Source organism: Genypterus blacodes, unplaced genomic scaffold (assembly GCF_046128005.1).
Source record: "Genypterus blacodes isolate CSIRO-AG114 ecotype Tasmania unplaced genomic scaffold, CSIRO-AGI_Gbla_v1 ptg000029l_1, whole genome shotgun sequence".
Taxonomy (NCBI): domain Eukaryota; kingdom Metazoa; phylum Chordata; class Actinopteri; order Ophidiiformes; family Ophidiidae; genus Genypterus; species Genypterus blacodes.
In genome coordinates, this window is record NW_027466842.1 from 1,132,581 (window position 1) to 1,155,332 (window position 22,752).

The 22,752-nt window shown below is 43.5% G+C and overlaps 2 protein-coding genes across 2 annotated transcripts; both read left to right on the forward strand.

The window, feature by feature from the left end:
* Nucleotides 1-6: 6 nt before the first annotated feature.
* Nucleotides 7-4,210, forward strand: LOC142993941 (nucleolin-like). The gene is made up of 15 exons (XM_076144526.1): nt 7-133; nt 343-412; nt 503-604; nt 1,060-1,191; nt 1,446-1,592; nt 1,687-1,758; nt 1,864-1,987; nt 2,090-2,247; nt 2,336-2,462; nt 2,594-2,733; nt 2,873-3,008; nt 3,094-3,215; nt 3,314-3,440; nt 3,542-3,684; nt 3,818-4,210. The coding sequence occupies exons 1-15, from the start codon at nt 119-121 to the stop codon at nt 3,916-3,918; spliced, it is 1,716 nt and encodes a 571-aa protein (XP_076000641.1). The 5' UTR covers nt 7-118; the 3' UTR covers nt 3,919-4,210.
* Nucleotides 4,211-4,317: 107 nt separating this feature from the next.
* LOC142993943 (polyamine-transporting ATPase 13A3-like) lies at nt 4,318-18,674 on the forward strand. The gene is made up of 32 exons (XM_076144528.1): nt 4,318-4,865; nt 6,003-6,072; nt 6,670-6,843; nt 7,066-7,215; nt 7,349-7,419; nt 7,494-7,577; nt 7,658-7,727; nt 7,917-8,051; nt 8,256-8,328; nt 8,471-8,602; nt 8,692-8,859; nt 9,712-9,869; nt 9,969-10,157; nt 10,627-10,688; nt 11,078-11,228; nt 11,604-11,726; nt 11,949-12,099; nt 12,207-12,327; nt 12,842-12,966; nt 13,079-13,242; nt 13,445-13,576; nt 13,676-13,755; nt 13,862-13,904; nt 14,107-14,216; nt 14,313-14,409; nt 14,660-14,732; nt 14,855-15,032; nt 15,231-15,406; nt 15,890-15,978; nt 16,170-16,250; nt 16,505-16,600; nt 17,234-18,674. The coding sequence occupies exons 2-32, from the start codon at nt 6,022-6,024 to the stop codon at nt 17,414-17,416; spliced, it is 3,690 nt and encodes a 1,229-aa protein (XP_076000643.1). The 5' UTR covers nt 4,318-4,865; nt 6,003-6,021; the 3' UTR covers nt 17,417-18,674.
* The last annotated feature ends 4,078 nt before the right edge of the window (nt 18,675-22,752 follow it).

Below are 22,752 nucleotides of genomic sequence, written 5' to 3' on the forward strand. Positions count from 1 at the left end.
GAGTCACGTACTACGCATGCGCGCTGCCCGTTCCCACGAGAACGCCTGTACCCGAACACACGTGTGTTTGGTGGATAATCAACCGTGCCAGACTGATTGAGCCGCTGAGACACGGAATATGGCGAAAACAGACGTAAGAGTTTGGTAACATTGTTGTAAATGTTGCATCCGTGCAAATGAGCGTCAAGTCTTTAGTTTCGTGAGTGTGTGTTTCGTGTATTTTGTGATTTGCTCTGAACTGCATACTAGCTAGCTACCAAACTGAGCTATTCAGTACAGAGTTGAAAGTTAGTTGGAGTCAGTTGGTGACATTGAGTAATACATTATTAACTGATATTTCAGGTAAGAAGACGTAGTAAACGAGTTGCTGCGTCCAAAGAAGATGTCGCAGACAATGCTGAAAACAACACCGGCAAGTTACCTCTTCTAAACAAACGTGTATATACATACTGCAAACATTTCTGTGTTCAAAGTATGTTTACATTGTAATGATTTGTTGTAGAAGAGCCGACTGAGACATCTGCAGGGACAGAGAAGGACACTCCTGTAGAGACCACCAAGACAGACATGGAGCAAGAGACAGAGGAGGCCAAAGATGAACAAGGTAAAGAAAACACACTTGGGGCACATCCCAGTTCCCGTAATTGTTTCCTTGTCTCCCACACTTGCATGTTTTCTCTCTGCCGTAGTCCCTTACATTTGAAACTTACAACTCTAATGTAATCTAAAGCCACATGTGTTGTGTGTGAGTTATAATTGCTCTTAGTGTTGCTTTAATGTAAGCATTCCCACGTGACAGCAAGTACGTGACACATTATCCAATAGTTATTATTAGACAAGTATGCACAATAACTCTACAGGCAGATTAGTAACCACAGTGAATCTGTCTGATAAATGAAATCCACATAAGATGGTCGTGTATCCTCACTTAAAGCAGAATCAGTGGAGCTGTAATGTTCTTTGAGGAGCAAGGAGTAATTGCGTAAGAGTTTTGTGATTCACACATGACACCTGAGTGAAAACGTCAGCAGGTCCAGTCATCAAACTGTTTTTTTTCAGATTCCCAGATGGATGCTGACATCGAAATCAAAGGGAGTGCACCAACAGTAATGGTAACCTTTGAGAAGAATGAGGAAGGAGAGGCTGATATGGAAACAACAACTAGTGCCTGTGACAAGAAGGCAGATAGTGGTGAGTGTGTCTTGTTTACCTAATCGGCTGTAAGTAGTGCAGGTTTCATAAACACGTAATAAGTGATGACAACACCTTTATATATTCCTAATGGGAGGAATCTTCTCATATTGCAGCAACGCATTGCATCATTTATAGTTGGAAAACAGCGGATTTCCATTCATTTCATCCTTCTACACTCTATTAATCACATTTTTGCCACAATTGCAGCGTGGATTATAATCATACCCTGACTAATGAAGCTTCCTCTGTAGATTCTCAGATGGACGCTGACGAAAAAGAAAACACACCTGTAAGTGTTGTAACCTCTGAGGAGAAGAAGTGTGAGGAAGGAGAAGACAATGAAGTAAAAAAGGGCATCAGCTCAAGTGACCAGAATGTGAAAAAAGCTGTGGCCAGTGGTAAGAAAGTTTGAGTATTGATTTAACAAGTCAGTTAAATGCCTCTCATGTGGACTTTCTTAAAAAGTTGTTTTCCTCTTTGTATCCATGGCAGTTAAGGGGAAAAGGAAGGCAGAGTCCACCATTGAGGCGTCTCCACCTAAGAAACGAAAGGCCATCAATGACGGTACGATCTTAAAAAAATTGGCGTCTAAATTCTTTATTTTGAAGTACTTTGCTGGAGATCGACCGCTCACTTTTGTTGTTGTTGCTGTTTTTGTTGTTGTTGTAGGTTTTTGTCTCTACGTTGGCAATTTGAACTTCTCTAAAACCCACGAAGAAGTCAAAACGTCATTAGCAAGTTACTTCATGACACAAAGTCTCCTGGTTCAAGACATCAGACTGGACCGGTCCAAGTGAGTGTGTTGTTTGATCAAAGCTTTGATTTCTATTTTCATAAGCGGACAGGCAGACCTTATCATGAACCGTCTTTAACTGGCGCTATCATCCTCTTTCAGAAAACATGCCTTCGTAGATATGGCCTCAGAGATGGACTTGACCAAAGCGTTGGCCTTAAATGGCGAGACGATCCTCGACAAGCCGCTGAAGATGGCGAAGGCAAAGGTCAAATACGAAGACGAGGTGAAGGTGAAGGCTCCACGAGAGGACAAGAAAGGTTAGTCCCCCCCTAATTCAGTGTTACAAGATGGACGCAAACATTTCCAGGTTTGAATTGACTAACCATGGACCATGTTGTTTGTTAGCTAAAGACGCCCGGACTCTGTTTGTGAAGAACATCCCACTCACCGCAACAAAGACGGACATTCACAAAATCTTCAGCAAGTCCACCGCCATGAGGTTTCTCGGTGGAACTGAAGGCCCGAGCAAAGGGTGCGTTTGATAATACACACATTAAAGCTCACATCCTAACTAGGCGCTGCAACGCAAGTCATGTCACGGTTAGTAAAGGCATATTTATCTGAACGTATAGATACTGATGAAAATGTATCTTAACCCAACAGCGTCGCCTTTGTGGAGTTTAAGAATCAAGCCATGGCTGAGAAATCACTGGAGAAGAGGCAAGGAGCCACCCTGCAAGAGCAGGTTCTGATCGTAGAGCGTGTAGGAGAGAAACATGACCCGAAAACTGAGGAAGCTCCAGGTAAAGCACTCTCACAAAGACAGTTCAAAACTCAAACATGAACAGAGAACATGCTGGACTGTGTGTAGGGCCAAATGAGATCAACCCTTGCCATCTTGCATTTGATTATTAGTGAAAACATTTCTCTTTTCTTTCACAGCTGAACCTGAACCTCTTCCAAATAACACCTTATTCGTGCACAACATCCCTTTCAATGTGAAGGAGAAGCAGCTCCAGAAAGTCTTCCAGAAAGCCGTCAGTATCAACATACCGCAGAGCAATGGCAAACGTAAAGGGTGAGGACGCGTGCTTGCACTGGGGCGTGTTGTGTAATGGAAGGATGCCGTGGTAAAGTGTCCTAACTACGCTGCTTCTCTGCAGGATTGCATTTGTTCAGTTTTCATCAGTGGCGGATGCTGCAGAAGCCCTGCAGTCGTCCCAGAATACTAAGATTTCCCAAAGAGAGCTAAAAGTACAATTCAGCAAAGAGGCGGACACAAAAGGTACAGTGTGAATGTGTGTGGGGTAATTGGCGTAATGGTTGCATCAATGCGACTTAGTTAACTGATGGGTGAACAAACTGATTTTCCTGTTTTTGCAGTCTTGCCGAAAACCCTGATCGTAATGGGCCTCGCTCAGAAAACGACGGTGGAGACTCTTCAAGGTGCCTTTGAAGGAGCCGTGAGGGCAAGAGTGACTCTAGATAAAGATACAGGACTTTCAAAGGGGTGAGGACTGTGGAGTAACCTGTGTGTTTGCAGTAAGTTTTCCTCTGTTGTTCTGAGAATGTGCTCCTCTCTGACCTCTGCCATGTTTCCTTTTTTCTCAGATTTGGCTTTGTGGACTTCGAAAGCGAAGAGAACTGCCAAGCCGCCAAAAAGGCCATGGAGGACTGCGAGATCGACGGCAAGAAAGTGACGGTGACGTTTGCCAAACCTAAAGGAGAGGGAGTCCGCGCAGCACCCAAAGCAGGTGAATGAAAGCTCACAGTCAGGAGCAACTCAGAGGCTCATTTATAGTTAATGACATAGAATGTAACCAAAAAACACCTTTGTGTTTTTTGCTGAAATAAATAATAAATAATTAAAATATTTGTATCTTTCAGGAAAAGGCAGTGTAGCTGATAAACCCACGGACGGAAAGAAGAAGAAGAAGAAGAAGAAGAAAGCAAAGAAAGGCGCTAAAGCAGAGAAGACTGAAGCCTAACTTGTTTGGAAGCTTGAAAGTCTTTGATCCTGGACCTGTACGGACTCCTTTGAGTTTGTAATGTACAGCGCGTTTGTCTCTGAAGAGTTCTACACCGTTGTTTGTACTTCTTTAGGACATCACACACACAGATTGTACATGTGTTTCCTCTGATTTTAGTTGTCATATTCCGTACCTTCAGCCTTTTCAATTTTGTATGCAAGGTGAAACTGTTGAGTGAGATTTGGTGGAAAAAGTTCTAAATGTGTTGCTTCTAAGAGCTGAGTGGAAAGAAATGTATTTTAACACCACACTGGCTGTGTTTTGTGTTTATTACAACATTAGTGATACAGAGATCAAAGGAGTTTGAAACAGAATATTTAACTAACCAATTCTTCACTGTATTAAGTTTCACACCTAAAGAGAAAATACTACAAATTAGATGGATTTTTCACTTGAAGCTTAACTGATCCTTAATTATATCAGACTATAATATTTGTAAACAGGTAAACACACTTCAATTCAAATAAGGATGGATCAAACCAGTCCAGAAATTAAGATTGGATAATTTATTTCTTCCAGAATTAATTCCTGGAGTCTAAAATAAATCTTCACTCAGAGGTTTTGCCTAATAAAGCATTTATAAAAATTTAAAAAGCCTTAATCAGTCCAAATGAACACTATTAAAGTGACTTCCGGCTCGGGGGATTAAAGTGTAAACTAGACTTTTTTTGTAGAATTGGAGCCCTAAAGTGTCCTGCGATGACCTCACATCCTGTTTTCCCACTTCCTCCCGAGCGCGCCGCCGCGCCTTTGGGACTGCGCGTGCACAGCGCCGCGTGCACTCGCTCTGGCGTGGGCGCGTTTTCCACAGACATGTGAGAGCTGCAGGAATCCTCCCAGACAAGCAATCTGCATTTATTCTCCTAAACATGCAGCATTTGACGCGTTGACACACTTCGGCTTTGGTGAGTCATTTCAGGGTTGTTACGCAAATTTACGCCAGTTTTACGCAGCAATGTGGCGTTAGCTTGTTTCCCCCTGAGGGCAGGTAAGTTCACGGCGCTCCATCACCGCTTGTAACGCACACAAGCCGGGATTGTGCTCGCCTGTGCCATCGCTAAAAGTTTGAATCGCGGTGATACTGATCGATCCGTCTGTGGATATTAGTTTTAACACGCTGGTTTCTCAGTTCGGTTGTTTTAAACGTGTTTCCATCATGATAACAGGTTATTTAGTAGCCAGCTGTACTTAAATCACTAACTTTCAATCAACACTTTACAGTTTCTTTTTACAGCTTTTACAATTTAAAACTAAAAATAAACATAATTGGAGAGATTTATAAAGTTAAAACTTCAGGGAAATTATAATTGTTTTTGAGAACATATATAGATATAGGCACTGATTTTATCTATAACATGGGTGGAGAGCTGAAAATACTTGTTTTATGAGTCACTTAATGACCTTTATGTCCTGATATGCACGTTCCCAGTAAGATACTATAGATGTAATTATTAACCAGGGTCTAAAGTAATAATTTAGTTTAATTTGAGTCATTAGCCATCCAACAAGCTGGAGCACAAATGTTGGCTTGTCATGTAGTCTCATCAGCTAACTAAGGCTTTGATTCTGTAGATCCTTCTGCAATTTTCTATTTAAATAAAAATACTGCATTTAAATGAAGTGAAGTCATTAATTAGTCATTTTTTTCGTTACAGCCTGTAGCATAACGTTGCATCAGTATCCACACCTACATTGATGTATTACAGAGACAGTCCAATATTTACCTCATACCCAAGCATTGCAAAAGTTTCGATATAGACCTCAAAAGGAGAACAAGAATGTCCAAACACATCTTCTATTTCATTGACTGGTTTGCCTCTAGTGATAAATATTAACTTGTAAACAAAGACAATTGATCAGCGTGTTTCTTTTCATTTGCTTTGCCACCTTTACAAGTGACACACTAAACTTTGTCCTTAAGATTAAAGTCTTTGCAAGACGTGAGGAATTCTTTTTGTGATAAGGGACCCTGAGCTAATATGTAACAGGTTGGGTTTGGAAAGAGCTTAAATTGTGTATTTCCTTGTTTTTCCTCTTTGTAGTTGTTGCACTTCTGACAGCATGAAAACAAGGGAGCTGAAGATCATCAACCAGGGCCTGGAGGATGAGCTGGTAATCATCATTTCCCTTCTTAATGCTTCTTTACCAACTCTATAGATCATTGTGCATTAATCAATATAACATATATTAATGTACGACCACTTACATCTAGAATGCAACATGTCAGAAGGCGATAAAAGAGGTTTGAAAAAGGTCTTATTGTTGCTGGTATGATGGTTAGTTTAATGAAATGTATGAGATTAAAGGATCAACTGTCAACTGGTGCTATTCCTTTTGAAGCAGATGTATGTGTTTTGTGTTTGCCTTATTTTATAGAAGTATTTGTTGAGCAAACCCCATTGGCCTGAAAGCTTCATTTTGAACAGTCCTTTACTTCCTTAACATGTTTACATCCTCATATAACGCATTTAAAGCAACCTGCCACACGTGGTTAGACACGCCCACGCAGTGCAAAGGTAGTTTAAAGCCTTATTAAATGTCTAAGATTGGATCAACAGATCAATAGTCAGGCAATTACTAGTCACTTATTCTTCCATTATGGAGGAAGACATAACACACGACCTCAACGACCTCAAAGGAAAACCGAAGCTGTAGTCAAATGCGTGGTTGCAGTCACATCACACCTCACAGTGTGTCTCTGCCTGGCAGGAGGTATGGGGGTATCGGCCCTGTCTGTGGAAGAGGATCCTAGTGGGCATCGGTGTTGTTTTCACCGGGGGTCTCCTGCTGCTGCTGCTCTACTGGCTGCCTGAGTGGGGTGTCAAGGGCACGTGCACACACACCTCCCTCCGAGACGCGCACACACTGCTGCTCAGGTCCACGGTAGGTAAAGGACAGACACTGTTTTCATCTGTTTGAGTTTATTTAAGCACGATAGTTCATAGTTGCATTAATTCTGCGTCGCAAATTTGCATACACATTTTAAACACATTTGACATCCAGTAGTGTGACCTTATACATGATGTTGGGAATCACAGAAAATAATTAGATTTGACTTGACTTGACGACATAATCTCATTATATTTTGCACGTTTTTGATTCCAGGACGAGTTCAAGCAGTGGTTCCGGGCCAAAGTTCACGTGATGTTGGCTCCAGGACAGCGACCCTTTGACCGTTTGGATCTGCCCAACAGAGATGGGAAGCACAGTATGGAGGAGCATCATGAGGTATTTGCTGACATGCAGCCTGTTCAGGTAACTCCTTTTCCTATGTTTTCCAATGATTTAGATAAATTCTACCTTCACATTCTTGATTTTATTGATCAGAGATGGTTTACAGATGGAGAACAGATTGGGAATTGATCACCCTCTTCTTTTTCTCTCTTAGATTCACTACTTCACCTTCCACAGCACTAAATACTACTGGAATGATGCGATACAGAACTTTGAAATTTACAAGTAAGAGCCCCTGTGGATATCTATTGAAGTATTCCTCATTATAAAGCAGAAATGACTGTGTATGACTTTTCTAGAGGCTTGGAGGATTTGAACGTGAGCTGTGCGAGCGTCCATTCTGACCACAGCTCTGGACTCGCTAAACTGGTGCAGAACTACAGGTACACACTTTTCTCCTCCTGGATTGTTTTTGGTTGTGGGTGGTTCATGTCAAAGTCATTACCAACGCCTTTTTCCACAGGAGGTTGTTCTTTGAGGCGAATGAGATCGCCGTCAGAGTGCCTTCTTTATTCAAGCTTCTCATGAAGGAGGTGAGTGTTCAGGTCTCTGCATGAGATACATCTTTGTGTTTAACCTATTTTTCCCTCAGTTATTCATGTTTTAAAGTAGGGAGTGTGTGTCAGCGTCACAAAAGTTGAGGTTGAGCCTATAAAAATGCGGCCAGTGAGACAAACTCAACGCTCCTGAACTGCTCGTGTTTGTGTCTCTTCTCCGCTCAGGTCTTGAATCCTTTCTACATCTTTCAGCTGTTCAGTGTGATTCTGTGGTGTGCTGAGGATTATTACTACTATGCTGCAGCCATAGTTTTCATGTCTGTCATTTCAATAGCCACCTCGCTGTACACACTTAAAAAGGTGAGTCGTGCACCAACAAGGGCTGAAACAGTCACCCATTCTGAGGTCAGTTGCCATGGCAACTTGTTATTGTGTGGCATTTGCCAGAGACAAACTCTTGCCTGTGGTTTATTTATTCTTCAGGACATGTTGTGCTGTACGTCATGTCCAGTTGTTAGTTTGTGTGTTTCCATACATATTTTTCTCGTCTCTTCCTCCTCGCAGCAATATGTGATGTTACACGACATGGTGGCAGCTCACAGCGTGGTCCGTATTTCAGTGTGCAGAGGAAATAAAGGCATGTTTTATATTTTTGTCGATGTTATGAAGAGGAAATAGGATTGTGTGGTAATCTATCAAACTATCATCATGTTCTGCACAGGGCACATGGGTGATGTCCTCTTCATCACCCCCTCCCTTCATCTGTCTCTCCATCACAGATATTGAACAAGCCATGTCCACAGAGCTTGTGCCCGGTGATGTCATCGTTATTCCAGCCAATGGCATGATCATGCCCTGTGATGCCACGTTAGTCCATGGGACCTGCATAGTAAATGAGGGCATGCTGACAGGTAGGGGATTCTCTCTCTAAAGCCACGGAAGGAGAATCATTCTGCAGCTATTTCACCTACAGGTTGAGATATGGTCTGTGTCTTTTCAGGAGAGAGTGTGCCAGTTACCAAAACCAGTCTTCCCAGCTCAGGCGAGGACGGTGACAGGACCTACAACATGGAGGATCACAAGAGACACACCCTTTTTTGTGGCACCCACGTCATCCAGACCCGCTTCTACACCGGCGAGCTGGTGAAGGCTGTTGTAGTCAGAACAGGTGAGACAGAGAGAAGTCCCAAAGGCTAAAACAAGCTGATAGCTTTTAGTGTGCAAACTCTTTATCTAGATGTTTTTATGCAAAAAAGCAAATATCTGAGTATCTAATTCAACATGCAAAATAGGACTTTGAACTTGGTACTTTCACTGTCTTTTGATCCTTTATTGCACTTCTCATTTCCTCCGTGTTTGCACAAAAGCTTTAGATGTCTCATCTGTCGTAGTATTACACAAGAGACATTTCTGATGCTTGTTGACTTTGTAGCCCACGTTCAGTGAACTAGAGCTTAACTGCTTACAGTAATTTATTAGGATTGGTCAGCAGGGAGTAGAGTTACAATAGCCACAATTAAATCTTTTCTGTCTATAACAACATCTTGAAAAAAAAAAAAATAAGTAGTTGCAGTAGTTGTCACCACTGGAACATCAACCAGGGAACTGTAGGAGTTAAATGTTGCCTCAGGTTGACAAAACTGCCAAATCCCATAAAGTATTGTGGCCTCAGTGCAGCTGCTGCCCTGTTGGTGAGTGTTCTTGAGCAGCGACTCTACAGGGGATTTGTGAAGAGGTGTTACCCTGAAGTCTGTAACTCATCAAATTGAGATTTTGATACTCACTCTCTATTATTTGGTGAAGCAGCTTTTTTCAGTTTGAACTACGTTACCCTAGAGATCCGAGTGAAGAGCTCAAACACGACACCAAGAATGTTGAGCACAACACCTAAAAACAACACAAACTGACTTTCTGTGGCTTGGTCACTATGATATTCAAACATTACACTGGGCCATTTTTATTTAGTGTTGATACAGATATGTTGGTTTAAATGTCAAATGTTTGTTGTTACTTCCTTCAGGGTTTAGTACAGAGAAAGGCCAAATGGTACGCTCCATCCTCTACCCCAAACCCACAGACTTCAAGCTGTACCGTGATGCTTACCTGTTCCTCCTGTGCCTGGTGGGGATTGCAGGGATTGGCTTCATCTACAACGTGGTCCTCAGTGTCATGAACAAGGTATCAAATCTCAAAAAGAAGAGAGATAGATATTGATTTAAGATGATTCGCTTCTGCTCTGACTCTCAGATGGGGCTTAACTCTTCTTACATTATCCAGGTTCCAGCTCCAACCATCATCATTAAATCTCTGGACATCATCACCATCACCGTGCCCGCGGCTTTACCGGCGGCCATGACGGCTGGTATCGTGTACGCGCAGCGCCGCCTGAAGCGCGTCGGCATCTTCTGCATCAGCCCCCAGAGGATCAATATGTGTGGTCAGCTCAACCTGGTTTGCTTTGATAAGGTAGTGTAGCATCTATACTGTGTGGCTGACTGACTAACCCTGTGTGTGTAGTGATATCAAGTTGTGTGTTATCTCTGTGCCACCTTTGCATTCCAACCATATATATTTGTCTGAAATTGCAAACACAACTGTAGAATTTGTCTTAATTATTACTAATGTACAAGTGAAATTACTATAATTGAAAATATACTCTAGGTTTCAATAACTCTCTGTATTTAAAGACCTTTGGTCTATTAGTTTGAGAGTGATGGGATGTTCCAATACTATGTTCTGTTCAATGTGGTAGTGGAGCCCTTTTGGTTACATCTGGTACACAAATTGCACTATACACCAAATCAAAGTGCTGCTATGCCTATAAATAGAATCTATGTGGGGCGTATGAGGGCCAGTGTCTCTGTGAGGCTCCATTCATACAGGCCAGGCTTGTAAGCTTCATGAGCCAAATGACCGTCTGGATTTTCATTAACAGACTGGGACTCTCACTGAGGAAGGCCTGGACCTGTGGGGCATCCAGAGAGCAGAACATGGCAGGTAGGAGACAACCTCCTGTTACTGTATTATTACTTTACTAGACATATTGGTTTCCTGCTGCTACATTTACTAGGTTAGTTTGTGTCTTCAAATGATGTTTAATTCCATGAGTAAAGTAAAAAAGAAAAGGATTTATTGCTACTAAGTATCAGTTAATATGGGCAAATGTGTTTTTTATTTTCCCATCATCATTGCAAAAGTTAATGCCATACTTCACCCTGCCTGTTTTGACTTAATGTGCTATCATCATCATTTCTCACAGGTTTTGATTCTCATTTTATTTTGGATAAGCAGAGTACTTTTATAGGATGTTAGTAACCTTTCACAGAGTTAGTTCATCTCTAACAAAGAGTAGAAACACTGTGTGAGATCTTTCTTCTCTATTCCAGCTTTTCTCCTCCAGAAGTGGACGCAGCCAAACAGGCCCTGGTTCACACTGCGTTCGTGGGGTGCATGGCCACCTGCCACTCGCTCACCAAGATCGAGGGCGAGCTCTCCGGAGACCCTTTGGACCTCAAGATGTTCAGCGCTACAGGCTGGGTAAGAAACATTTACACCCTGCATGCTTAGTCACAAGTTTGTGTTCCTTCCTCTCCAGCATGGATACCAGGCGGCGCATGAATTATGCAGCACCACGCTCGTTGCCTTGGCAGGGCGAGTTTTTCTCAGCTAAAGCGTTGAAGCCTGGTGCCATGGATACACTTCATTAGCAGAAAATGCCTGTCCTTCTCCAGAGGAAGTTTGGATGTAGAAAAGTCACAACTCAGGCTGGTTTTGGGCCGCAGCATGCCTGGTGATACTGAATATACAGCATGTGGTTGAGATTAAAGAACCCTTTGAACAAGAGGACAAAGACTTGATACTTCTAGCGTTCCTGCTCGGTCGAGGTGAATACGGAATGTGATTTTTGTGTAGATCCTTGAGGAACCCACAGAGGAAGAGACGGCTCTCCACAATCCCATAATGCCCACGGTGGTCAGACCTCTGAAGCAGATCGCCCCCGAAGCCAAACAGAACGTCCCACTAACTCAGAACATGGTACAGTGAATCCTTATGTCATAATTAAGTGTGTTTGTGTCTGTCATATCACCAAGCAATAATATGAGAGTATAAAATTCTATCCCTTTCCTCCAGGAGCTGTCTGGATTATCAGTAAATTGTGTCTCTGAATTGTTGCTTTCTCTTTGTCTTTGAAATCACAGTATCTGTTATCTGAAGTAACTGACCCGGTGTTGCTGCTGTGTGATTTTTGGTCCTCAGTCCTGTGAGATTGGAATCGTGCGTCAGATCCCTTTCTCCTCGGCCCTGCAGAGGATGAGTGTGGTGGTCAGAAGGTTGGGAGAGAAACACATGGACGCCTACCTGAAAGGGGCACCGGAGGTTGTAGCCAGCCTCTGCACACCAAACACAAGTCAGAGCTTTTTCTTTTATTCTGCCCCTTAAAGAGGCAAATTTCTGATTTAACACGACAATCGGCGAGACTGCACTGATCCCCTAACAGGCGACGTGTCTCTGCAGTCCCACAGAGTTTCACTGAGACTCTTGAGGCCTACACCAAACAGGGATTCAGGGTCATTGCCCTGGCACATCGACAGCTGGAGTCCAAACTCTCCTGGCACAAAGTCCAGCACCTCAGCAGGTACGCCTCCTCCTCGCAGATAAAAACCCTCCACAGCACACACGAAACGAAACCAAAGACACATCCAGCCTCAAAACACTGCAGCTGTCACATTGTTTAGTCTCTGGAGGTTTATTGTTCTAGGTTCAGCTGGACAAGCAAATAATACAGTATGATGTCATGTCCAGAGGTGGAAAGTAACTAAGTACATTGTCTCATGGACTATACTTGAGTGCAATTTCAGGGGGTACTTGTACTTTGCTTCAGCATTTGTGGGGGTGTTTTTGTGTCCCTCTTTGCTTCCACATTGTTACATTTCAGAGTAAATAATATAATATATGACTTATTTTTCACTACAACATGAAAACTTAAAGGGGTCTCTCAAATGTAGTGTATTCTTTTAGTGCTTATTCCTTTTATTATGTTATCATGTATTTAATATTGTTTAATTTCGTCTTCAAAAGTGGGTCAGAAGTTTCCAATTCCTGGATCTCTGCTTGTGAGTGTTGTTAAACGTGTGATGTGCTGCTCTCAGGGACCTGTTAGAGACCAACATGGAATTCCTTGGCTTGATCATCATGCAGAACAAACTAAAAGTGGAGACTGCAGGGGTGTTGCGCAATTTACAACAAGCCAACATCCGCACTGTGATGGTTACAGGTAAGTGAATGTATTCTCATTTGATTTCACATCATCTTCTTTTGTTCATTGGACTGAAACACCTGATTTATATGTAAGATTTGAATGTCAAAGCTGTCTTTGCTTCTGCCAGGTGACAACATGTTAACAGCCATATCAGTGGCTCGAGACTGTGGGATGGTGGGTCCACATGAGAGGGTCATTATAGCAGATGCTGTGCCTCCAAAAGATTTACATCCTGCCTGTATCACCTGGCTTTATACTGAAAACCCTGTCCAGACCAACAGGGACAGTCAGGTAAGAGAATCCAGAACCTCACTGAAGTTACTAAACAATTGATAAGTCAGTCGGTGTATAAATGGGCAACACACACTCCAAAGATGAATAAATCTCTGAAACCTGCTTAAGGTGAACAACTTTCAGGCTGTTATCTGGTATTGAAGTGACGACTGGTGGCTTCTTCTTCACCTTCCTCCCTCATCCCTCCTCACTCCTCCAGGCGGTGGACATCAACCTAGAGGAAGAAGAACATGACCGTTACCTCCCTCACCACAACCAAAGCTATCACTTTGCCGTGAGTGGCAAGGCCTTTGCTGTGATCGTCAAGCACTTCCCCCAACTGGTTCAAAAGGTCAGAGTTCATCTTGAAATGGCTTGTTGTCGTCATGACGCTGCTTCCTCTTGACTTGATGTTGTAATGCTTTTGTGTTTCCACATGGGGGCGATGCAGCTCGTGCTGAGAGCCACTGTGTTTGCCCGTATGGCTCCAGACCAGAAGACTCAGCTGGTGGAGGTCCTGCAGGGTGTTGAGTGAGTCGCTGGCCATTAGTTTGTCGATGAGCTATGCTTCATCATCATCATCATCATCATCATCATCCTCATCTGTGGCATATTTACTCACTGTTTTACCTTTCAGTTACATTGTTGGAATGTGTGGTGATGGTGCTAACGACTGTGGAGTAAGTATGAGATTGAGTTATTCATCTCATATATATTTTGTTGTGTTTCGTCCTTTTTATTTCCCCCTGTAATGTAATTAAGTAAACCTAAATCATCTTCACAATACAAGTTATTCAAGTGATTTAATATTACATGACAATATTTGACCTCTGACCTCTGTGTTACCCTGTTAAAGTAACGCTGTCTCTGCCTCTCTGTCAGGCCCTGAAGAGAGCTCACAGTGGGATCTCTCTGTCTGAGCTGGAAGCTTCAGTCGCTTCACCTTTCACCTCCTCCACCCCCAGCATCTCCTGTGTGCCCAACCTCATCAGGTGGGTCACTGCGGTACAGTACATACGCACTGCCATGTATTACTGAACATAAAGTATTTACGGTCATATAATGTGTGATTGTTTGCTTTTCCTCAGGGAGGGTCGAGCCGCTCTTGTCACTTCTTTCTGCGTGTTCAAATTCATGGCTCTTTACAGCATCATCCAATACCTCAGTGTTACTCTGCTCTACTCGGTAAATACATCTCTTCATTCATACATGCATCTCTGAGGAGATTAGGAATAGTCGGCTGCAAACACTGACACATTCCCGCTTAAAGTCCAGTGGCTCAGGATAGATGTGAGAGGGGAGTAGACTCTACACAGAAGTGAATTTGTGTTTTCTAGATTTAGGAGAGCCGTTTAAGAGTTTACCACATTCAGTCTACTGCCAACGTGTCACAGTGACTTCACTGGATTTACCTTCATCTCTGTTTCTATCACAGATCCTCAGCAATTTGGGGGATTTCCAGTTCCTCTTCATTGATATCGCCATCATTCTCATCATTGCCTTTACAAGTCAGGACTACCAAAAAATGCTGTTAATCAATCAATGTTTGATTGTTCTATATGCACCCTGATGATCCAGTTATAATGTGATTAAGGCTGAAGTTCCAATATTTGGTTGTTTTTGTGTTTAGTGAGTCTGAACCCGGCGTGGAAGGACCTGGTGTGGCGCCGCCCCCCCTCCAGTCTGATCTCTGGGCCTTTGCTGTGCTCCGTCCTGACCCAGATCATGACCTGCTTGATCTTCCAGGTCCTGGCCTTCCTGTTAGTACGACAGCAGAGCTGGTATGAGATATGGACGCCTGTCTCAGAGTGAGTGACTGCTAAATCAGGGACGTTCATTCGCATTTGATTGGTTGTTGAGCTTTGTCCAAATTTTTCAGCTTTTTTCTCTTCTTCTGATGTCTGGATGTTAAACAGGCGCATTTGTTCCTTATCTGTTGCCAATAAGCTTATTCCCTCTCAGCTGACAGAAACTCTTTGTCTTCACGTCTCTCTCCGCTCTGGCAGCGCCTGCAACGTTTCCAGTGGCACTTTTTCCCACAATGTCACATCGCCTCATGACATTAAAAACATCAAGAACTACGAGAACACCACCCTCTTCTATGTGTCCTCCTTCCAGTACTTGGCCATCGCCATCGTCTTCTCTAAAGGGAAACCCTTCAGGCAGCCCAGCTACAGGAACTGTAAGTCTCAATGTGGTTACACTGCAGAAACTCCCAACCCCAAGCTTAGAATTTCCCTTAACTTTCAGAATTACCCTTTTTTAGCTGAAATTTCGAATGGATCTCTCCTCCTGAATATTTTTTTAACTTTTGCTGGAAATACGCTCTGCATCATATATACACATACAGAACCCTTCCAAAAAATAGCTTTTTACAATGAAAGTTGTTAAAGATATTTGAAATAACACAGAATTAAACAGTTTTGGTTGAGGTAAGACTGTGCAGTACCCTAATTTAGGATTTGAGCACATTAAACTTTGTCTCTCTACTCCCGGAGGGATATTAGGGGTATCCACTGTTTCGTCAACTCGATATGAAACATTCTACAATAAGAATCTCCACTGGCACTAAACTCTTACTATGGATTCTATCTGTTTGATGTGTTCACAAACTGGAAACATTCCCGTCAGATTTCCCTGAATTCCTCTATTTTTATTCCACAAGGGCCATTCATGCTGTCCTGCATTGGTCTGTATACGTTTCTGTTGCTGATCATGCTGCATCCTATTCCTGCCATCGACAGCTTCCTGGAGGTAAACTGAGCCCCGCTTGTTGCTCTGAACGGTTTCCCGTTTGCTATCCATGATATTTGCTCGCCTCTGCTTTGTACATAAACATAATGCGGTCGACGAGGACGTTTCACGAAAAGAGCAGAAGTGTGTCACCCTGTGTTGCATGATGTGCTGAAAACCGTGTGTGTGTCTGCTGCTCTGCCTCCCCGCAGATTGTGTGTGTGCCTCATGACTGGCGCATTACACTGGTCATCATTGTCATAGTGAATGCGGCTGTGTCTTTCCTGCTGGAGGTATGCTTTTAGAGACATTACACCACATAAGCTCTCCATTCAGAAAATTGTGATTTACATACGCTGCTTGTTTCTACCAACTCTATTTATACTTAAAATCACTGCCGTATAATGAATCAAATCACTGAATCATTATCCAAATTCTGATCCCAGGTGCTGCTCTGTTTTCTGAGTTTCTGTGGCTGTAATCTTTATCCTCGCTGTTTTTGTACGATCAGCTTATTCTCAGTTTCCCCACTGAAATCTTCCCATAGATTTTGATCGTTGACATCATCTTGTGGAAGCTAGTTTTCAGAGACAGCGACGGGGTAAATCAGCCCCCGCTGTCCCGCTCTGCTGACACGTCTCAGGTTTGACCGTGCTCTATGTTTGTCTGATCTCACCTTCTAGTTAGAGTGTTGTGCGTTGCTTAACCCTAATCTATAATTTAGTTTGCTGCTTAATCTGCATGATATTTTGCTGTGATGATCCGTTTCGTGTTGTGGCTTTGTTTATGTTCTCCTCTGTCTGATCTATTTGAGAATATGGACTGTTAAAACCACTGAACACTGATATCTGATCAATTGCAGAAAGCTTGTCAGGAATGATACACACTACACACGCTGAATCAGCATCATCCAATGCTACATGTTTCTAGCCCTATTTATATATATATATATATATATATATATATATATATATATAATTTCTAAAGCAAGTCTAGAGTTTAATCTGGGTCTGTACAAAGTTGCACCTATTAATAGTCTGTCATGGAGTAAACGAGCCAGATTTGACTGGTTGAATTGCATTAGTTTCAAAGGAATTTAACCTGCTAAACAAACCAACAAGGCCAAAACACAACATCCAGCAACCACATCATCAGAGAAGACTTAGTATAGTTAGACTACATAAATCTAAACCTAGAGAGACTAACTTGTTGCATACACAGTATAAACCCTCATCTAGTTTTCTCTCTTTAATATGAATTCTGGACTTGATCCCAGGTGTCCATAGACCGCTGGGGCTCAGCCTGTCTGTCGTGGTTATTCTGTCAAAAAAACAAGACTCCAAGAATGCAGTACATGCACCTGACCCTGGAGCTGCAGGGAGACCCCAACTGGCCCCCGAGACCCTCTACTGTCACCCACGCCAGCACACCCCAGGCTCACCTCTGTGCCCCCCTGTGACACCAAACAGACTCCCACAGCACAGAATCTTTAGAGTGGGCAAATAACCCTCTGACCCTCACAAGCTCCAGGAATTAGCCCGAGTCGAGCTTAGAGATGTGCCGGCGGTCAGAGGCGGCTTCTTCTTCTGTCTCCAACCTGCTGGAATCCAGGCACCAAGCCAGGACCTTGACAAGGCCAGAACTCAATCTGCAACAACCCACTCACAATGTTACGAAATCACAGTATTTAGTAAACCTCCATTTTATGAACTGGGCTTTATTCCCCTCCTGCATTAATGAAACTCTGATCACAGACTTCTATTTAGGTAACTGGATGTTGTAGTAAGTTTGTAGTGTTTATCAGTGTCTTGTTGCCGTCTGAATCAGTGTTAATGTAGATTGTAACACTATTATGGACAATGGACATGGGCAGATTTTTAAATCTAATCCCGCTGAGGTGCACTTTATTCTTTTCTCAGCCTCAACACTGAACACATTCCATTCCTGTTATGTCAGTATTCTGTCTGCATCAGCTGCTGTTTTGCTCAGGTCTGAATCCATCACTGCCTAAAGCCTAAGAGCACTGGACAGAACATCTCACGACACTGTGAAGGAGACACAGCCCTCCACTCTGTTTATCTTCTGCTAAAATACAGAATCAGCAAACATGAGAAACACGACTGAGTGATCTTGAATGTTAATATTTTTTACAATGGAAACATTCTACTAATTCTTAATTAGAGTTCACTTAGCTGCCTGATTGACCTTCTTCCCATGGAAGAGAAACAAATTGGTACCACTGCCAGTGTGTGTGTGTGTGTGTGTGTGTGTGTGTGCTTGAATGGAATGAATCTAACAGTTTGAGTGTCAGGTGGATGCATTAATATTTTATTTCTCCAAATACATTTTTCTATTTATAATAAGTGTTGTAAACCTATTTACACCATTCAACAGAATTAAAGCACTGCACATAACAATACTGACATTCAAATGAATTTGATTCATTTTTAATCAATTGAATTGAATTGAGTTTTAAGTTTTATTTGACATAACTTTGTCTTCAGCTGTTTTATTTACTTTTGACATAAATGTGAATTTAGCCTCTTTTATCTGAAATGTGAATGAAAGCTACAAACAAACAAAATTATGAGAGACTATTTTTTGGAAATTGTAACAGTATTTGTTTGTATTTACTTGACTTTCTGTTGTGTTAGAATAACAGATCTGCCTCAGCTCTGGTGAATATCCACAAATATCTGTGTTCGCTCTGTAGTTCTGCCATTACATTTCCTAATAAATCTGTATATTAAACCACTCTTGCGTGCTTCGTGGGGGGCTGACCCTGGTCACACTTTTTCATCCAAGACGTACTGATCAATTATGGGCTTTCCCAGCCTCCTCGCTGCCTGGCATATGGGCGCTTAAAGGCGCAAGAGTGGAGGAGAAAGAAGGGTATCATTTCATGTGGAGATCAGGGCCCATAGGCAGTGAATGGGTGGATTTAGGAGGGATTGTGAACAAGAGAAGGGGGTCCTTGGTTGTACCAAAGAAAGGGATCTCCCACAGATCAGGGAAGAGCCTTTTTGGGAATATTCATGATGAGGATGAGGAGGCATCATGAATTCATGTGTGTCTTGCACGGATCATCTTTTCAGTAAACAGCAATGTGTACAGAGCCGCCATGTCTCGCTTTCAACCCATGTTTGCGATGTAGTTTTGTGGCTAGTGTTGCCTCTCCACAAAGCAATATGGGTTTTTGTGTACTCTGCTGTATTCCTTTTGTACCGGTAGAGTAACAGATGGAGACTGGTGGAAAGACATAAAGAAGCTAAAACACACAGCCTTTCTTCCTCACAGCTAGCTACTCAGTGAGAAAGATTTTCTCAAGCTTGTGCTCAGATGTGTGCTGTTTCAAACATTACAGACTCCATCTCCGTCCTTCGGTTTTGTCTAACTCTTTCAAGATTTGTGCCTTGGCGTGCATTCTTTGTTTACTCTCTTTATCCAGGACTCCGGCTGCTCTGTAGAGCAAATGACTCAGAGGGGAAGTTTGTCTGCACTGGAGGTTCTTGTAAAGATTCTTGTGCTGAGTCTGAGGCTGTGGTTTCTTCTTAGTCACAATTTTGTGAGCAGACTTGAATACGCTTCCTGCACTGTTCTGGTTGTTGGACACTCATCTTGATTAATCGTCCGGACACAAGGCCAACCTGATGCTCGCTTATGGCCGGCCAGATGACACAAAGACAACTACGTCTGGAAAAAGGCCTGCTAAGGTCTGTGACCCACCAGACGGTCACAAAGCCTTTCTCCTCCCTCCTGTCCTCTTCGGATGGGCTCCTTCCCCGGGCCTTCATGGCATCCCTGTCCCCTTCCTTTATCAGTCCGTCCACCCCTGAATGGGCTCTGTGGTTGGTCAATAAATTCAGTGATTCAGGGGGTGGACAGTTGCAGCCGTGTTAGCGTTTGTTCACAGGCTTGTCGGAGGGACGAGCCCCGCCCTGCGGCTCTTTGTCTGCCGTGGTCCCTCAACAGGTTAGAAGTCAATGGAGGGCCTTGTGCGAGGTGGCAGGGGCATGGATGGAGCCGCCTCTCACATGGCGTTCACACAGGGGGAGGACGGGCTCGTATCACTGTGACACTTGTTAGCGTGGGGCCACACAACATCGCTGAGTTGCCTCTCTATCCCCAAGGGCCTGTGCGATATTCAGCACGTTAAACAGGCTAATGCGTTAGGCTGCAGGGCTGCATTGGGGTAAGATGATCTGCACTTAGAGGCCAGCAGTGGCCACAATGAAAAGAAGTTCACAAGTGTATCTTACAATCTCAGTTTACAGATCAGACTTACAATAAAATGAGGTCAGGCCTTCATTTGGTCTCCAGTTTGCGCTAAACTGTCTGCAGTCTCAAGTCTTTTAATTTAGACTAAGTGTAGCATTGATGCACTTTTGTGGCTTCTGGGGACGGTACCACACCACGGCTGAGTTTACAGCCAGTTTCTCAGGCTCAGCTTGGGCAAAGCATGGGAACAAACCCAGAGAAAAGAGGACGAGGGACAGAGAACCATAGATATAACAACACACAAACAGAGGAGGGCTTTAGGAGACAGAAAGCTGCGGACAGAAAAAGACGCAGACTGAAGAGGGACTTAGAGCCATGACTGAAGCCTAACTGTCATGAGAAGATGAGAGTTGCCATGGCCACCCAGGAGCCACCCAGCAAGCATGTGAGCAGGGGAGGTTCGGGGGCCAGGGGCCTAGGCCTGGGCTGGTGGATCACATGCGCTAACCAGGGATTATGTGCATAAGAGATGAGCACTAAGCCGGCAGGTGAAGAAGAGAGGCCCTAGGACAAGGAGCGCGCCATCCCTCAGGACAGCTCCTCGCAAAGAGCAGGGACTTTTTCCCAAGTGAGACTGATCTCCCATGTGAAGGGGACTCAGCCAGAGGTCCTTGAGTGCTGAAAGGGCATCCCCCGGGCTGCTTTCATGGCGTAAGTGGCCAAAATGGTGGTCTTGTGAGTCATCTTGAGTGGCAAGAATGGGGCATCTTCACATTCATAAACCCCAAACGCAAACACACTCGTGGATATGGACTCGGACGAGCACCACATGCCAGAGTGCATCAGCAGGGCTTTGATTCAGCTGATTGTGCTATCAACATCATCATCATCATCATCATCATCATACCAGAGATAAACAAGCAGATTTTCAGGCCGGGGGGGAAGTTAACGATGTTTATATCCACAGACACCAGGCTCCAGGTCTCCAGAGGTTGTATCGCTGTAGGGAACCAATGCTCATAATATCCATGGCCTTACAGGAATGTGTTTGAACCTGGATTGCACAAAGAAATCGCATTCCCATGGTCCAAACACAGTTAACCAACCTCCCCCAACACCTTTTCAAGGCGATAGTATCCCTGAACATATTAACATGTAAATACACTTAGATACTTTGACAATGCTCTGAAATGCATATAATCTACATGCTAACTAGTCCTTTAAAGAGTTTCCACTGGTTGAATGTGGTTTAGAAACACTTTCATGTCTGGGTTTTAAAAATTAAATGTGAGGCCTCGCTTAGAATCTCTAAAAGCGTTTTTCAATTTGATGAGGGATAAGGAGATGACTGGGTTCTCTTTCAAAGCAGAGACCCAGAGTTCAATAAGACTTCAGTCTCATTGCCTTTGCCTCCATGTTGAAGATCTAAATGCTGGCTTTTTAAGAAAGAGCCCACGTTAGGTGACAGATGGCAGGTTGTTATGCTGCTCGGCCCGACAAATACCAGTTGCTATGGTCCCCTTTTCCTCTGCAGCTTCACTTGCCATAGCTAAGCATCTCTCACTGGTGCGCTGACTTGGATTAAGCTCACTAGAAAGTGTTCAGGTTGTTGACAAACATGAGCCTAGATGAGTCTGCTAATCTCCCGGGCCTTTATCCCTTCTTTATTGGCGTATAAACAGAGTTGAATACAGTAAAAAAAACTAAACCTCTGTTTTCAGCCTTCTCTTATCTCACGCAGGGTTTAATCTAATGCCCTCTCCTCTTTTTACATCTCTGCCTCCACTAAATTCAACCATATTTTCAATTCAATGAGTTGCCATAACAACCAGTTATTTCCCATCCTGCCGCCCCCCTCCCCTGCTCCTCTTCTCCATTGATACCACTGCCTCCCCCCACCCCTACTTTTTTTGTCAAAATAAAACAAAGCGCAGAGTGAATGTGCTCTGAGGTAGGTAAATGTATTCAGTGACATCAGCCAGGACGATTCTATTCTGCCGGATTCCTGTACCACTTGTTTCCAGCCTTGTCTGGGGGCCGGACACTCTGTTGGGCCCATTGTCCCACGTGTATTCCACACAGGCCCGCAATTAATGGAGGCCTTGTCTAAGGCTTCTGGAGCAGAAACTGCTGTTGGGGAGGGGGACAAAAGGCGGGCAGACCCAGGGCTGGGAGTTGCTATGGGAGGGCCCCCTTCCCTCTTTAAGGGGGAATTCAAAGGGATCGGGAGGTACGAAGGCCGAGCGGAACGCTGGATGAGATGTTTAAGTGATCCCCTCTGTCTGTGCCCTCCCCTTCTGGCCTGAGATGTTTTCATACTGGCCGCTGAAAGGGAACTTTCTCCGTATTTGATGATGAGGATGGTCATTTCACTGCTCACTTGTTTAGACTTGGTGGTGACGGAGAGCAGGAGCGAGACTGTCAGACCAGGTGAAGATGCGAAGAGGACTGACTGGTGGTTGATCTATGTTGAGATCGTTTCTTATATCTGCCATGAAAAGCTTGATCAAGTTTTATCCAAGTTTCATGGAGATGTCAGGTGACAATCGGTTTTATCTCCCTCTGTATCTGATGTTC